Source organism: Eurytemora carolleeae, unplaced genomic scaffold (assembly GCF_000591075.1).
Source record: "Eurytemora carolleeae unplaced genomic scaffold, Eaff_2.0 scaffold1070, whole genome shotgun sequence".
Classification (NCBI taxonomy): domain Eukaryota; kingdom Metazoa; phylum Arthropoda; class Copepoda; order Calanoida; family Temoridae; genus Eurytemora; species Eurytemora carolleeae.
Window position 1 is genome coordinate 104,420 of NW_019396960.1, and position 17,543 is coordinate 121,962.

Genomic DNA, 17,543 nt, shown 5'->3' on the forward strand with positions numbered 1-17,543 from the left:
AAATCGTCGTTTTTCTTTATCGCAACAAAAATCCACCAGTGTATTTTCAGAGAACCCCGATCTAAAATTAGTCAGTTTTTTTTTTAGCTAGAGAAATGATGTTATTACCCTTTTTATCAGGCAAAGGTTTAAAGGGTTCCAAGTTGAAAATCGGACATGACAGTTTTATCAATAGTGGTTCACTTGAAATTATGTTTACAGTTCCATTAAACACGAAACATGTTTGATATAAATACTTTATTTCATGAATATATTATGTTCATATAAATATAATAATTTACACATATTCTAATGCCATTCAATTCACATGATTCACATATAAAACTATTAAATATTAAATATATTAAATATTAATTTAAATATCTATATTATTTTTAAATCTTAAATGCAGTTTGCACTTTTGCCGGCTGTTTGTTGACTTAAAATATAATTCACAAGTTGTGACAAAATGACCAACAAATTTTGCCGTATAACAGAGGCGGATTCAGAAAGGGGGGGGACGTCCCCCAGAAAAATTGGGTGGACGTCCCCCCCCCCTGGGAAATTAGGGACACAAGAGAGATAATAGGCACCTTTTAGCCCTTTATTTTTTATTTTTAAGAATATATGAAAAATAGGTTTCTGTCTAAAATTATAAAAATGTCAGGGGGGGGGGAAGTGTCATTTGTGGCCTCATAGAAGCTTCTGGAATCTAGAAGCTTTCAACTTTTTCCATCTCTTTGTTTGCCACCATAAGGGTGAGGACAACGATGACTGCGACAAGAGCGAGGATGGCGAGGATGACCCCGGCGAGGTAGCAGACGATCCTTCCCTCCTTCCTCCTGGTGAGTGGGGCCTTGATTACCACCTGGCCTCCTCTAGGCCAACCGTATACTCCAGGGGGGTACAGCCCCAGCTCAGGATCAGACTAAAAACAAAACAAAAAATATTCAGGCGTCTAACAGAGGATTAAATAATAACGAAAATAAAAATAAATAGTGTTATGGACATTTAAGTATAAACTTAAAATATAGTACTTTTATTTTGTGCAAAATTTTCTATTCGAGTAAATTCACTAAATTTTATTTCTAATGAAAGCCCTTCATGCATATTGAATATTATACTTGCAGTCGTCTTTTAATGATCATATTTAGTTGGAGAATACTGTATACACATTATACACATGTATATTTAGTTTGAGAACACTGTATATACATTATACACATGTATATTTAGTTTGAGAATACTGTATACACATTATACACATGTATATTTAGTTTGAGAATACTGAATACACATTATACACATGTATATTTAGTTTGAGAACACTGTATACACATTATACACATGTATATTTAGTTTGAGAATACTGAATACACATTATACACAAGTATATTTAGTTTGAGAATACTTAATACACATTATACACATGTATATTTAGTTTGAGAATACTGAATGCACATTATACACATGTATATTTTGAGAATACTGTATATACATTATACACATGCATATTTAGTTTGAGAACACTGTATACACATTATACACATGTATATTTAGTGTTAAAGTTCAGTACATATTTAGATGTATGTACAGTATGCTGTAAAATATACCAATTGTATCGTTAACCTCATATAATGATAGTAAATAACCTGGTTAATTTTAACATTTTTGGACTTTTAACAGGTTTAAAACAAATTTGAAAAGCTTTCAAAGGAGTTGAGCCTTTTTCACAAACTCGTATTTTCAAATTTCTATATATTTGCAACCTGATGGTGTAAACCTTTGCTATTTCAAACTTATATTATTTGATCTAAATCAATGCATATTTTGAAATATCTAAGACATTGGGTAGCAAAGATATAGGGATTAGAAAATCAGAGTTTGTGGCAAAGACTCAATTCCTTTCTACATTATTCATTTCAAACATTTGCTAACAATACCAAATTATAACCTTGAGATGTTAATATTAATGTTTTACCCACATTTTATAAATTAATGTTTAATCAACATTTTATATTTTTTTAAAAATTAGATTGCACCCCTCGACCGACGGGTTTCCCGATGCTCTTGTACCCTCGTACGTAAAGCGATCCGACTGGAAGAGCAGAGAGCCTGCCTTTACGCAAAAACAATATTTTTTGGGTTAAATTTTTCAAACATTTTCTTTTAGGTCAGAAATATTTCAAAATTAAAGAAAAAAACTTTTATAGAATACAGTTTTGAAATGTTGGAACTTCTCAGATGTTTATGCCCATCATTATTTACAGTTTATGATGCATTATATGCAGTTTATACCATGGATGTTTATACAGCTAGTGTTCAGTCTGCATATCTATCTGATTATGTATGTTATCAATTAAATTTTAAAATAACATGAATTATATAATTGTGTACGCCTGACTACACACACCGCTTTACGTGCACTTATACATACATAAAGCTTAACGCATATTCAAAAAGTGTGTACAGGGTGGTTCAAAAATGTGTACAGGGTCGTTCAAAAAAATTGTGTACAGGGTGGTTCAAAAGTTATGCACAGGGTGGTTCAAAATTGTGTACATGGTGGTTCAACAATTGTGTACAGGGTGGTTCAACAATTGTGTAAAGGGTGGTTCAACAATTGTGTACAGGGTGGTTCAAAAATTGTGTACAGGGTGGTTCAACAATTGTGTACATGTAAATGTTGGTTCAATAATTGTGTACAGGGTGGTTTAAAAATTGTGTACAGGGTGGTTCAAAAAGTGTGTACAGGGTGGTTCAAAAAGTGTGTACAGGTTGGTTAAAAAATTGTGTACAGGGTGGTTCAACATATATCCAAACCAACAAACATGATTACTACTTTATATATATGGATATGCGGTAAGGACTCCAAACAAGAGGTAGTTAGATAAAAAGTAATGAAATAACTTTCTTTTTATTATTTGGTAAAGGAATTTAAAATCTTTATTCAACCCTAAACAGGCTTGGGGGCTATAGTTTTTTGTCCTAGTTATTTTTTGACACTTTTTGTGAATAAACTTTTGATAAAAAGAAATTTAAAGGATTTTTTGCATTTTTTTTTGGAATGCATATAGTGCGTGGGACTATACACGGATTCAGAACCTAACTCTCGATTAGCGATTAATATCCCTAATTAAAAACTCTTAAATTAAGAAACTTCTAATACAAAGGCAAAAACCAAAATGGCTGAACTCTAGACAGAAAAAAATATTCTACATCATGTTTAGTAAAATAAATTACATCCGCTGTGAATTCTTAATGACCTCAAGTGTCACTGTAAACTCGGTTAAACTTACATATCCGTGTAGTTTGCACTGAGCATCTTGCTCTGCTGGACCTAGAAGGCGTGGCAGGGATTGGTGGAGGGCAGTGCTGTACTCTAAACAGTCAGGACAACCGGCCATGGCGTGGCACTTTGTTTCAGCCTGAAATATAAAAGAAGATAAAATGATTATCAATTTAAATAGATTTTAATATTTTCTAATTCATAATTTATTTCACCTGGCTAGCTGCTAAGCTTGAGAGAAGAACGGGGCAACAACCGGCGCCATTTTTACCTCCATTTTGTTTCTCATGTTTCCCCTGTTTTGCCGTTTTGATATCGTTCACGTTTTCCCTGCTGGCGGCCATATTGTTTTTATCGGACGCCATGTTGTTATTCTCATCATCGTTTCGAGTTAAACTAGTGTACAGGGTCTCAGAGTTTAAACTGTATTCAGCAGGATGTTATTTCATTTAGATAATTATTTTATGAACCATTTTTTGCCATAATTTCCATAAAAATTAGTATTTCTTTGGTACTTTAAATGAAAATTGACTGCTTCGTATAAAAAATAGATTTTTTGTCGAATTTAAAAACCATAATATCCTGTTCCTAGCATATGTATTTTCATAGGAACTAGTAGAATGCATCTTGGCAATAAGGCGAGCCAGGGGCCGGGCTAGCCCATCAGGACCCATCCCACCTAGTCCATGAACTCTAGGATCAAGAACAGCATCATGGAACTGCTGGGAATGATGATGGGAACATTCTTCATCATCGTCATGGAGATGGAAGTTAGAACATTGAACCTAGATTACAAATCATCTTCAACAAAATTACTCAGATAGATAGATAGCTTAAAGGGACGGTTTACAAATTTTAAAGTGAACCTTCATTTTTAGAGTGGCATTTGTGATGCACAACATATCTTTGTATGATCATCGAGGAGGAAGAATTCCTTATTATCAGACTGTAAATAAGAATTTCTCCGTAATTAAAGATCATAATAAGGTTTAATCGGTACCGTTGTGAATCGGACATGCCACTGAATAAATCTTTATTATAAAGTGTTTCTTCTTACAGTTTAAAACACAGATTTATATATTAGAAAATCTAATAACTAATAATTCTGATTCAGATTTAATATAGCATGTGATACCTGTTTTATTTGACATTTAATAGATACAATGACAAAGAGTTTTGTGTAAATCAATACGTAACATTAATATAAAAAATAAATTATTATTTTCTTTATACAAAATACAGATATATAGATAGGATTTACATTCATTTGATTACATAATGCAAATTTAATTCATATTTGCAAATTGCATGATTTTACACAAAGATTTGCATGCAAAAACAACTCCCAAAAAACAAATTATTTAAAATCAATACTTGAGCGTTTGTAAGCAAGGTTTGCCAATATAAAAAGAGTATCAGAGCGATTCAATAGGTAAGCAACCAATCTTTTAAATCATTATCCAACGGAAGTCAAATAAGTCTAACAAATTAAATACACGGTTACTCACACAGAATGAGACTGTAAAGACGACCTAAATCTCTAAAAATATGCCGATCTCCAGGTTAAGTAAATTCTTAGATATAATTTTTAGATGGTTTATTTATTGATTACAGTTAAAGAGATTAATAAACATAAGGAAACACAAAATAAAAATTTCGTACAGTCGTCTCTGAAGTCTCATTATTTGTGGATAACCCTGTAAATCTAAAAGATTAACCTTGTTTAGAATTCTCTTCCTTGAGATTGTCCTGTAAAGATTGTTTAAATCCTCCGAGGTGTCCAGAACAGTGGCAGAGAGGTTAGGAGCAGTTCCTATAAGTCCTATCAGTCCTAACATTATCTTGATTTAGAAAATATGTACTAGCGCGCTTTGTCTGAAAAAAGAATTGTCCCTGTAAAAGTCAATCTACTCAATCTAAAGACAGACAGAAAAATAAAAAAACTTTATACATAATATAGATAACTAGAAATTCAAGGCGCTTCGCGCCCTTCTTTCTAGCCTTAGAAGGCGCTTCGCGCCCATCTTCTAAATTAATTGTGAACATGTTCTCTTTGTGTACATCGTAAAACAAAACAAAAATAATTCGCGGATTTTCACAAAAAATTTCGCGGATTTTCAAAATTTTAAAAAATTTAATGACGATCGAATTTTGATAGAGACAAATATTTGAAATTTTGATGATTCATAAACCTTCCCTGGGCTCCCTAGATGTCCCACAAAAAATTTGGGCCCGATCGGTTCAGCCGTTTTGACGTTTATTGAATACAAACAAACAAACAGACAAACAAACAGACAGACAAACAAGCCAAATTTATACATAATATAGATAAAGTGAGACCCCAAAACTACGGAGAAGGAAGATGACATCTAATCAATCTCGATGTTCTTTAGGTAATTAATCTTACCAATAGGTTGACAATCAATAAAATTAAATGAATTTATGTACTCGATGTACAATTTCTGTCAATTGGGCCAGATCATAATTTGAGTCTGTCAGTCGTCTTTTAATTCCACAGTTTTGTTGGTCTCACTGTATATTTCGGAAAAAAATCAAATTTGGTGGAAAATGCTTTTTTTTGGGACTGATTCCTTCGTTACGAAGAGCAAGGTTTGGTTTGGTGAAATCCAGCAGTGAGTTTGAAACCAAGGAGTCAAGTTGGGAGCTCTGCTGCTCCTCACCCTTCCTTTCCAGGCTCCAGCTCCCAAACTGGATATTAGAGACGAACTGGTTGTGCTTGGAGATGACCGGGGAGCTCCAGGTGCCCGGTAACCTTGGCTCACGGTCCCTCTTATTGTTGATCTGGTTGGAACTATATTCGGACGAAGTTTGAAAATGGTTTTTCTCTTTCTTGAAATCATTGAACACATTGTTTACAGCCTCAGCCCTAAGAAAAATGTTATTCTAAAACCAAAAAAGCGAAATTTTATATTTTTCAAAGATTTGATTGACGATTAAGGATTGTTCCCTCTTATCCCATATTTCTAGAAATTATAATCATAGTTTTTTTCTTCTTCTTCAGATGAGCCAGAAAATGGCCAAGATTACTCCCAAAACAACGACAATATTTGTAATAAAAGGTACTGTTGTGAATTGTTCACAGCATTCAGTTTTAAAAGATGGTTCTCTGCATCAATTCTTTGCAAGTTTTCAACCTGATTAAATTCGAATGGGAGGATGAGAGGGAGAGAAGGCTTCCCGTCCTACTAACCACAGCAATCTGTCGAACAAAACTAGGGTCTAGAGATACCAAACCTCCAATTTCGTTTCTGTTCATATCAATAGTTTTCATTCCTCCCATCCTGAACACAGGAACTACATATAAAGGAGGATTTAAAAATGCGGGGCGATGCAATGTTTATCCATATAATCTGTATTCTTCAGTATAGAACCTATATAGAGAAATTGATCTGTATTCTATAGTATAGAACCTAGATAGAAAAATTGATCTGTATTCTACAGTATAGAACCTAGATAGAGAAATTGATCTGTATTATACGGTATACAACCTAGATAGAGAAATTTATCTGTATTCTTCAGTATAGAACCTATATAGAGAAATTGATCTGTATTATACGGTATACAACTTGTTGTAAGGAATGTATCATGTATTCACTTTAAAATTGCTATGGAAGAACTAAATCAGTTTAAAAGATAACGATGTATTACAGAATATATTTTGGAACTAAACGTATTTTTCATTCCACTTTATTCTGGAGACACTGGACTTATTTTAAACCAGGCAAACACAACAAATTTAAATATAAACAAATCTGATATTGTTGACAAAGGGTAAACACTAGACAGGAAGTATGCTAAATAACGGAGATTAAATAAGATTGCTTTGCAAGTTATTTAAATGGTTTCTGCTTATTAAACAATTACAAGAGACGGCTTGGATGCATAACAAATTAACAAGTCCTTAGTTAGAACAGAAAATACAGTTCTTGTATTGTTTTAGAGTTGAAAACTTTAGAATGGGATATATATGGGATATATGCCATTTTTGTGCTTTCATAATTACCGGAGATAATAAATTTCTAAGGTCAAAGAAGGGAAAAGGCTCCAATCATAACTTTGACTAACCTTGGCAGTGTTGTATAGCTGTAGTTGAAGTTATTTTTCTCCTCAAGTTTATCTACAGGGGAGGAGCTAATCACTTGGATACAGTCACAAGAGGAGGAGGAAGAGGAGGAGGGAGAGGAGTTAGATCTAGAATTTTCTAGTCTAGATTGTGCAGGATTATGATAATATTTAGAGGATCTGGTTCGAGGTGGCGAGGAACTGGATGGAGAGGAAGGAGGAGAGTTGGTTGTGCTAACCTCGGTAATAAACCCGGAGCTCGGAGAATATCTGGTGGTTCGAGTGATGCAACTGCCGTCACTTCCTCGTCGTTCCCAGCCTTCCTTGCCTCGTGGTAGGCCTGGAGAAGGATGAGGGGATGGATGAGGAGAGGGTAGATCTGGATTGGTAAGACTAGTTTCTAGCTCAGGAGCAGAGGGTGAGTAGGATGGAGGAAAGTATGGTCTAGGTGTAGGAGTATACCCGGAGTATGGTTTAGGAGATTGCCAGTTCCAGGACACACCACTCTCATCTTCTCCGTACCTAGAATACACACTGGAATTATTTGAAAAGGTTTAAAACATGGTTTCAACGAAATGCATAATTGAACCTTCATTATTCACAAACATTAAAGGAGTTGTTCGTGTTATTTTACTATTGCGACAGGTACAAAATATTGAAAATTTAATTCTAGTTACTTTGAAAACATGAACAAACGGCTGAACAAAATTTAATTCGCCCCTATTGATAAATGTTTTTGAAAAATATTCAAAAGTTAATATTTGTAAATTGATATCTATTTTAAAAGCTTTTTGTGTGTCTATTTGGGAAAATTAGAATTAATATATTTAGTGTTTTGACTTAAAGTTAAACTTAAATCAGGAAAATATTTCAAGAATAATTGCTAGAGGTAAAATTTTATGTTTCATACTTGGCACCCCCAACATATTTGCCAAAAATATAAACCAACCCCTTTTTTAACACATTTAGTTCAAGTTAATCCAATGCTACTTTAATATTAGATTTTGTTAAAAAGAATATACTTTTATTGAATGTATATGGGTATTCAATTCTAAAGTTTTCAGATCAGGATTATGGGTATCCAATTCTAAAGTTTTCAGCTCAGGATTATGGGTATCCAATTCTAAAGTTTTCAGCTCAGGATTATGGGTATCAAATTCTAAAGTTTTCAGCTCTGATGGTTAAAACTCTCAATACTTCAAACTTAGGCTATTTGATTTCGCAGCATTTTTATTTGGAAATATCAAGCACACTCCATTAGCCCCTGATCCAATCAGGATTCAGTCATGTGTTTGTTGTCTATTCTGAACCAATGGAAATAGTATGGCGGTAACATCTATCTTTCTATCTATCTCATTGTCCAATCAGAGTTTTGAATCCTTCAATCGGTGCTATCAGTAAATGGAAATATTTACTTCTTTTGAAATTGTGGTGAGCATCAGGCTACAAAGATGTAAGGATTAAAAAATTAGAGATTCTGACGGGCAATAAGTTCCTTTGAAAAAACCATCATACAATTACTTTAAATCTATCTAATAAAATATTACATATCTAATATCTACAAATTAGATTAGCAACTTAATTGGCATGTTTCTTGACAATAGGTAGCGAACAATAGGCGTTAGATTTAACAATATAGATATTTATATATCCTTCATTTCATTTCCGTCATCAACATACCCCAGGATACCCACAACAAATAAACTTTGTCGGATAACAACTAATCTTGATAATTACAAAAGAAAAGTCTGCTAAAATCGCCATGAGGATAAAAAACTTTTTCAATAAGAAACATCTGATCAAATCTTATTTCAGAAATATTGAGTGTCGAAATTTTTAGTCTGTATTCAACAGTATGGAACCCTTGTAGAGGAATTGATCTGTATTCTACAGTATAGAACCTAGATACAGAAATTGATCTGTATTCTGCAGTATAGAACCTAGATATAGAAATTGATCTGTATTATACGGTATACAACCTAGATATAGAGATTTATATGTATTCAACAGTATGGAACCCTTGTAGATAATTGATCTGTATTCTACAGTATATAACCTAGATAAAGAAATTGATCTGTATTTTACAGTATGGAACAATTGTAGAGGAATTGATCAGTATTCTACAGTATAAAACCTTTGTAGAGGAATTGATCAGTATTCTACAGTTTGGAACCTTTGTAGAGGAATTGATCTGTATTCTACAGTATAGAACCTAGATATAGAAATTGATCTGTATTCTACTTTAAAGAACCTAGATAGAGAAATTGATCTGTATTCTTCAGTATAGAACCTATATAGAGAAATTGATCTGTTTTCTACAGTATAAAATCTAGATAGAGAAATTGATCCGTATTTTTCAGTATAGAACCTATATAGAGAAATTGATCTGTATTCTACAGCATAGAACCTAGACAGAGAAATTGATCTATATTCTACAATATAGAACCTAGATAGAGAAATTGATCTGTATTCTTCAGTATAGAACCTATATAGAGAAATTGATCTGTATTCTATAGTATAGAACCTAGATAGAAAAATTGATCTGTATTCTACAGTACAGAACCAATACAGAGAAATTAATCTGCAGAATATTTTTTGGAAAATTTTAATTAATCTGCATTCTACTAAGAAACTGAGTTTTTGCCACTAACTCAATTTTTAAATCCTTATATTTTTGCAACTTGATGGTGTAAACCATTGATATTTCAAAACATATTTTATAGTTTGAAATATGAAAGGTCTATTAAAAATCAGAGTTTGTGACAAAAATTTAGTTCTTTTGAACCTGAAAATAGAATTTTTTTGTATTCTTTACTATTCTAGCTTGGGAACCCAGCGTTGTCCAGGTTACTCATAGTTACTTCCACCGTTTATCAGCACTTGGTCTTAAATAAAGATTTTAGCTCAGATCATTCCCGTGGGTCTCCCTAATTTCCCAATAAAATTTTGAGTCAAATTGGTCCAGAGGTTCCTGAGCTATGATTGGACACCCAAACAGAGATTACAACTTTATATATAGATAATAATACAGATACTAGCGAAGATGACTTGAAAAAGAATAAAAAAAACGTCTGTTGTTAGATATTTGATAGATTTTAACTAGTATGAGATGTGATCAATAGAGAGAGGAGATAAAACAATAGAACGGATAGTGAGGGGGGGGGGGTAAAAGGGATAGGTGGGGGAGGTGTAAAGTTTGATAGGCTGGGAGCTTGTCATTTTAATTTCTTACCAAGAGTTCTTTAATCCTTTCCGTTCAGCGCTTCGTGTATCCTTAAATAGAACATCAGTATGTACTCTTTGTATCCTTGTATCTCTATATCCTTGTATCCTTGTATCCTTGTGTCTCTATATCCTTGTATCCTTGTATCCTTGTATCCTTGTATATTATGCTCTGGATCTCACTGTTTTGAATTTAACACTAGATTTTAACAGCAAACAAACTACCATAATGTAGTTTTTTTAAAGAATATTTTACTCCATGTCCCTGGGCTATTGAAGCACCGGTTTTATTTTTAGAGCAATTGGATAGATTTAGTATTTACTCCAGGCCTCCTGATACACTGAGAAGGTTTAGTTCATGAAGCTGCTTACTCCAGGTCTTCTGTTCAACTGCTAGAGCTCTAGCAAGCCTGGTTCTGCTTACATGATTTTCTACGGATTAAACAATAATGGTTACTGAAGCTGAAGTTCAAACAACGACAGAGTTATATAACAAGAGGTTCGGTGGAGGGGGATTGTTCTACACCCTTCCTCCGGAACCACAATTTTTAATTTTGAGAAGATTTTTATTGTTGTCTTTTGTCGAAGTTTTCAAGATGATATTTAAATGGAATAACATTAAAACTAAAATTTAAACATACAAATTAAACCTCTAGGCTCTCAGCCGTAACATTAGATGATTTTTCGGTGGTAGGAGTTTTGACTAAGATTGATATAGTTAGATTTTATTTTATTTTTATTAAGTTTTCAAGATGATATTTAAATGGAATAACATTAAAACTAAAATTTAAACATACAAATTAAACCTCTCGGCTCTCAGCCGTAACATTAGATGATTTTTCGGTGGTAGGAGTTTTGACCAAGATTGATATAATTAGATTTTATTTTATTTTTATTACATCTGCATTTTTTGTTTCAACTCATCAAATGTACCAACTTCTGAATGTTATTCGTAAAATGATTCTTTAAAAAAAAATATATATTTTTGTATGTGTTATACCACAACAAATTAAATAAAGCAGACGTTTTTTAAAAGGCATTTTTCGGTCTTTCTTACTAGGTAGTAGGTGGACCCTCTTAATAACCATTAAAATCAGTTTTAAAACGTTTTAAAAAACACTGGATAAAAAAGATGAAAAGCTAAAGAAGGGTTGTTAAATGCAAAAAAAATATTCATGATATGTAAAAAAGATAATGTAAAATATTCCCTTTTTATAGAATGACCAAATAAGTATAAAGTGCCGGGTTGGGGGGTCTAACTCTACTGAATTTTGCATAAGTCAATCTTAATAATACTTTTTTGCTAACACCNGGCTACAAATTTTTACGAAAAAATCTATGAAAATTAAAAATTAGGGATGGGCAATAGCAAGATGTTTTAGACTTTTAGAAGGTTTTACGTCAATATGAGAAGGTCTCAACATTTTAAAACATTATTCTGTAGAAGTTTGCTTTTATCAAACATGCAAATTTGTTATATTAGAAGAAAATATAAGGCAAAAACGATCGTTCTAAAACGATCGTTTTTGGCTTGGGAAAACAAACTTGCATTTTTGAGAAAAGCAAACTTCTACAGAATACAAATTTAAATAGTTGGACCCAAAGATTAATTTAAATAGTTGGACCCATAGATTAATTCAAATAGTTGGACCCATAGATTAATTTAAACATTTGGACCCATAGATTAATTTAAATAGTTGGACCCATAGATTAATTTAAATATTTGGACCCATAGATTAATTAAAATAGTTGAACCCATAGATTAATTACTATAGTTGGACCCATAGATTAATTCAAATAGTTGGACCCATAGATTAATTTAAATATTTGGACCCATAGATTAATTAAAATAGTTGAACCAATAGATTAATTACTATAGTTGGACCCATAGATTAATTCAAATAGTTGGACCCATAGATTAATTCAAATAGTTGGACCCATAGATTAATTTAAATCGTTGGACCCTTCTCATATTGTCGTAAAACCTTTTAAAAGTCTAAAAATATAAAAAGTTTCTGTAAACCAAATCAAAATCTTAAATTTAGAAGTTCTAAAAGAGTGAGTTAGTGAAGCAAAGTCAAACCCAGTCTTGAAAAAATTGATGCATCGTTAATCGTTAATCGGGATACACAAAAAACAAGCACCAAAACTTTGTAAATCGGTTTACCAGTACAAAAAGTGATTGTGAATCATTTATAGCACTCGAATTCAAGGTCACTTAAAATTAGGCTGACTACATATCTCTTAATTGATTATTTGGTTCTCACCATAAGATTAGGAATAATATATTACAGTAATTATATTATTGTAGAATTCACATTCCTATTATGTATTTATCTAGAATCCTTCTTCAGTTCATGTTAACTAGTCCATTATAGATTAGTTTTTATCAATTAGTTTGATGTTTAATGATTAAAATAATGATTTATGATGGGAATAACACGCGTGAACTCTTCATTGTCTAAATTAAGTAAACTGAACTTCTAGAAATTGTTAAAGACCATGAACCCCCCTCTTTCCTCCTCCCCCCTTGTAATAGACCTTTTTTTCTCTTTTTAATTAAAATTTTTTCATCTTCTTAAAATATTACAAATTTTAATCTTCAGTTTTGTTTCTATAGTATACGTACAGGCGGCGGGGGGGGGGGGGCATATCTCTTGTTCTTGTCCTGTCGAGCGCGACGTACCGCGTTCATCTCCATGTATATAAATTAATAGCTTGGATGCCGCGTCGTTTTACAGCGAACGCTGCGCATTGTGCGGTAGTGCGCCATTTTTTATTTGAATGAGTTCGCTGGCTTTTCTTTGTACCCAGGTTTCTTTTGTTTAATTTGTGAATTTATAATTGTATAGATTACAAAATATAAAATCATGAACCATGTAGCAGGGTATTCATTATTCTAAACGTTTTTTCTTGACAAAGCAGAACTTTTAACGCTGTATGACTATTCATAACATGTATTTATGAATCTTTAGATTTATTTTCATGGATTTATAAAACTTTTTTTAAATGCTTCTTGCTGACGTTGAAAAACTAATTTTTATAGATTATTCGAAAGCACTGATGAATAAGGAGGAAGAGGAAGGAAAGAGAGGAGCGAAACTGAAAAGAAAGCCAGAAAAGAGAATTAGAAATAAAAATATAGAAAGTATTAAAAGAAGGACGTGTAGAAAGAAAGTAAGGTTTGGATAGAAAAGGATGTAAAGAAAAAGAAGGGAGAATAAAATAGAATAAAGCATACAAGGGAAGGGAGAATAAAATAGAATAAAGCATATAAAAGAAGGGGGAATAAAATAGAATAAAGTATATAAAAGAAGAGAGAATAAAATAGAATAAAGCATATAAAAGAAGGGGGAATAAAATAGAATAAAGTATATAAAAGAAGAAAGAATAAAATAGAATAAAGCATATAAAAGAAGGTAGAATAAAATAGAATAAAGCAAATAAAAGAAGGGGGAATAAAATAGAATAAAGTATATAAAAGAAGAAAGAATAAAATAGAATAAAGCATATAAAAGAAGGGAGGATCAAAGAGCATGAAGTATTAAAACAGAGTATGTATAGAAAAAGAAGGATACATAGAGATAAAAGGAAGTGTTGAAAAATATGAATACACAGAAAGAAAAGGAAAGTTTTAAAAAAATTGACTCTACGACATTTTGGCTTGCATCACTTTTTTAGCGTGCTTTCTTACTAAACGTAATTTTTGCTTCTATAGAACAATTGCTAAAAATATATTGTTTTTATTCTGTGTAAAAGACTTACCCGGCCTGTCCTAGCCGCAGCATTCGGGTCCATAGCCTACCCTAGCTGAAGTGCTCGGGCCTGTGGCGCCTCAGAGGGCCTAACTTAACCCTTATTAATGTGATGGGGTTGCTTTTCATTAAGAAAAAAGGTCACACAGCAAAAATTACGTTTTATGTTGTAATAGCAAAAACGGCGCTATCAAATTAAAATAACACTAACAAAAAATCCTCGAAAAGTTTTAGTTGACTAAATGCTAAATTTAGGAAAAGAATGAGGTCAGGGAATAAATCTCAAAAAGTTACAATAAACTTTAACCATCAATTTCTATATGTAATAATGTATTTTTTGTATATATTTATATTTATATTGAGATGTGATGAGATGTGATGTTTTAAATGTTAATATTATTTTAATCGCCTCAAGGACTCAATATATGCAGATCTGTTTTCATATTTAGATCAGGAACTTGGAATCTTTGTCACAATTTCTGATCTTAAATAGTCTACAAGTGATCCATTGATACAACAATGATGCATTGCACACATGTCAAAGATCCAATTTTCTTCATTTTGACATGAAAACTAGTCGCCTTTTAAAACAACATTTGGTACACATAATGTTTCTATAATGTCGTCTTCCTATTCCAAAGTTTTATGTATCTCACTGAATTGAGGAAATGTATATTAATGAAATGTCTCTACATTTAATATAAAAAACGTTGTATTGTAAACCTGAAGTATCGCAACTTCCATGTATATGGAACATTTTCTAATTTAAACTTACCTTCGAAACGTGAACAGTTTCTTTTTAGAAAAAATTGCCATCTTAAATCATTTTTTTCTAAAAAAATCACAAGTCTAAACAAAATTTGTTCATTTAAATTCGATTCAACTCATGGTTCAAAGCATCAAAAGCTCTGAGCCGGGCCTACTCGGAATGTATGTTAAATACAATTTTAACATTTATTAGTAAATTAAGATTGAACGTTTTCCTAACACTTTACCAAAAGTTCTCAGCAATTATAAATATTCAATAATTATACAAATTCATTCATTAAACTGGTTAAAATTGCTGTTTTAAGTATTGCGCTAGGTTCTGTTTAAATCGTTTTTTTAGGTTTATTTCAAATCAAGTATAAAGCTATTTTAAAAACAAAAAATGGCGGAAAATGGTTCTGATATATTTCTTATTTAAAAAAGAAACTGATGTATATATCTTTAAAGAATCATATTGGGTTGCATAGATATAGGAATAAGAAAAGCAGAGTTTGTGGCAAACAAATCAGTTCACTTTTATTTAACGATTGCAAAAACGTCTTAACCGATCATGTCCAATTTTTAAGTATACTCGATAAGTTTGCTTTAATTTTATTATGCGATTTTTTTCTGTGATATCAGATATTAATCAAACGATTTTTCAAAACGAAAGACGTAAAACAATTTTCTAATCTTTTAAAAAAATTGTTTTGGATAATATCTTTTACGTCAGAATAAAAGAAAGCTTGTCTAGCATTCAATTTTGAAAAAGGATTCATATCTCAGATATTTTTGTGAAACCTCTTAAAAGTAAAAAACATTGAATAATTAAAGACGAACCTCAAAACTATATCCATCAGTAGTCAAGGTTAAAGGTAGTGTCTGCCTTAAATAAAGTATTGTTATTATTAAAGCAAATATTATAACTAAATATGGGGCTATAAAGGTCATATAAGCCACTGTTTTTAATTTTGTTTATTTTTTATATCTTTACGTCTCAAACCCAGTCCCAAAACATGATGGGATTGAAGATCGTCTTCGATATTTGAGATTTTGAATTTAAGAAAAAATTCCATTCCAAAATACGGTCCAGCGTTTTTGTTTTTAAGAACATAACGGATTGGAGACATGACGGACTGGAAAGCTGGACAAGTATGCTGACATTAAATAAATTGCAAATTAGTTTCACGGTACAAAACAGGTGGACTACAGTTTGTAAATCCCATGATGAGGGGGCTTCTAGGTTCAGTATGTAAATTTTTGACGATTTAAAAGCGTCAATTAATTCCCATCCTTTATTGGGACACTTGTACCTTTTCCCGAAGCCTTCTTTATTACTTTATCGGCAAACCAATTTTATGGCAAACCTCACTTTAAAAGTTTTTTATGTATTCCATGTCTCTAACTGGTATATTTGTGTTGAATATGATAATTATTGTTGCAGATATAAACTTTATTCTTCAACTGACCGCGTATAATCCTGTCCAAGACGCAAGGGATACGCAGGGATACGCAAATGTGAGAATTTTTGTACGCAACGCTCTGTTGCTTGTGTATTGCAGTATTGCGTGAGATTTTCGGTCTAGAATTTCCTCATTCTATTCTTCTCATAGTTTCATCTTCTTATCTTATCTTGTCTTTTCATCTTCTCATAGTTTCATCTTCTTATCTTATCTTGTCTTTTCATCTCCTCATAGTTTCATCTTCTTAGTTTCATCTTCTTATCTTATCTTCTTATCTTTTCATCTTCTTATCTTATCTTCTTATCTTTCATCTTCTAATCTTTTCATCTTCTTATCATATCTTCTTATCTTATCTTCTTATCTTTTCATCTTATCTGATCTTCTCCGCTTTTCTTCTTCTTCTTCTTCTTATTATTATTATTATTATTATTATTATTATTATTATTATTATTATTATTATTATTATTATTATTATTATTATTATTATTATTATTATTATTATTATTATTATTATTATTATTATTATTATTATTATTATTATTAACATTATTATAATTATTATTTTCTTAATAAACCCTTGCTTTATCGGAATAATCAGTAACAGAAAAAAATATTTGAGTTCACATGGTGTATATTTTCAAGGTGTAATAAATATTAAATGTTGTGAGAGATGTCTATTGTTAATTAATAGTTCCTAATTTATAATTACTCCATCTCAAGTATATTTGATTTATCAATGGTAATTTATATGCTTGTTATCTTGTCACAGGCCTTTATTAATCCAGGCTCCAGGGTATATTCAAGCCTTTTTAGTCTTAATTAATCCAGGCTCTAGGTATATTCAAGCTTTTTTAGTCTTAATTAATCCAGGCTTTAGATATATTCAAGCCTTTTTATTGTTGGTTTTGATTGTGGAGAATAAAAAATGAATTTCACAATGTAATATTTTTTTTTCATAGTCGACCAATTTTCTCTACAGTCTACAGTCTACAGTCTACAGTCTAC

General features: G+C 31.7%; 1 protein-coding gene across 2 annotated transcripts; it reads right to left on the minus strand.

Annotated features, from left to right (window-relative positions):
- Window positions 1–626: 626 nt before the first annotated feature.
- Window positions 627–15,162, minus strand: LOC111710521 (uncharacterized). 2 transcript variants are annotated; one of them, XM_023484623.1, is made up of 9 exons: window positions 15,104–15,162; window positions 7,355–7,873; window positions 6,424–6,570; window positions 5,860–6,155; window positions 4,987–5,081; window positions 3,857–4,053; window positions 3,484–3,691; window positions 3,279–3,407; window positions 627–907 (listed from the first exon to the last, which is right to left on the minus strand). In XM_023484623.1, exons 1-9 carry the CDS (start codon window positions 15,142–15,144, stop codon window positions 692–694), a joined length of 1,848 nt encoding a protein of 615 aa, XP_023340391.1. In that variant the 5' UTR covers window positions 15,145–15,162; the 3' UTR covers window positions 627–691. The 2 variants fall into 2 exon arrangements, with proteins under 2 accessions (XP_023340391.1, XP_023340390.1); XM_023484622.1 differs by having other exon boundaries at window positions 4,987–5,090.
- Between the last annotated feature and the right edge of the window lie 2,381 nt (window positions 15,163–17,543).

What these genes read in the sequence shown, in the direction of transcription:
- LOC111710521 (XM_023484622.1), bottom strand. Translation starts at nt 15,144, where the DNA reads ATGGCAATTTTTTCTAAAAAGAAACTGTTCACGTTTCGAAG. An exon ending in TATGAAAATACATATGCTAG is followed by an intron (nt 3,692 to 3,856) that starts GAACAGGATATT and finishes TGCTGAATACAG; the next exon opens with TTTAAACTCTGAGACCCTGT. An exon ending in CAAGCTTAGCAGCTAGCCAG is followed by an intron (nt 3,408 to 3,483) that starts GTGAAATAAATT and finishes TTTATATTTCAG; the next exon opens with GCTGAAACAAAGTGCCACGC.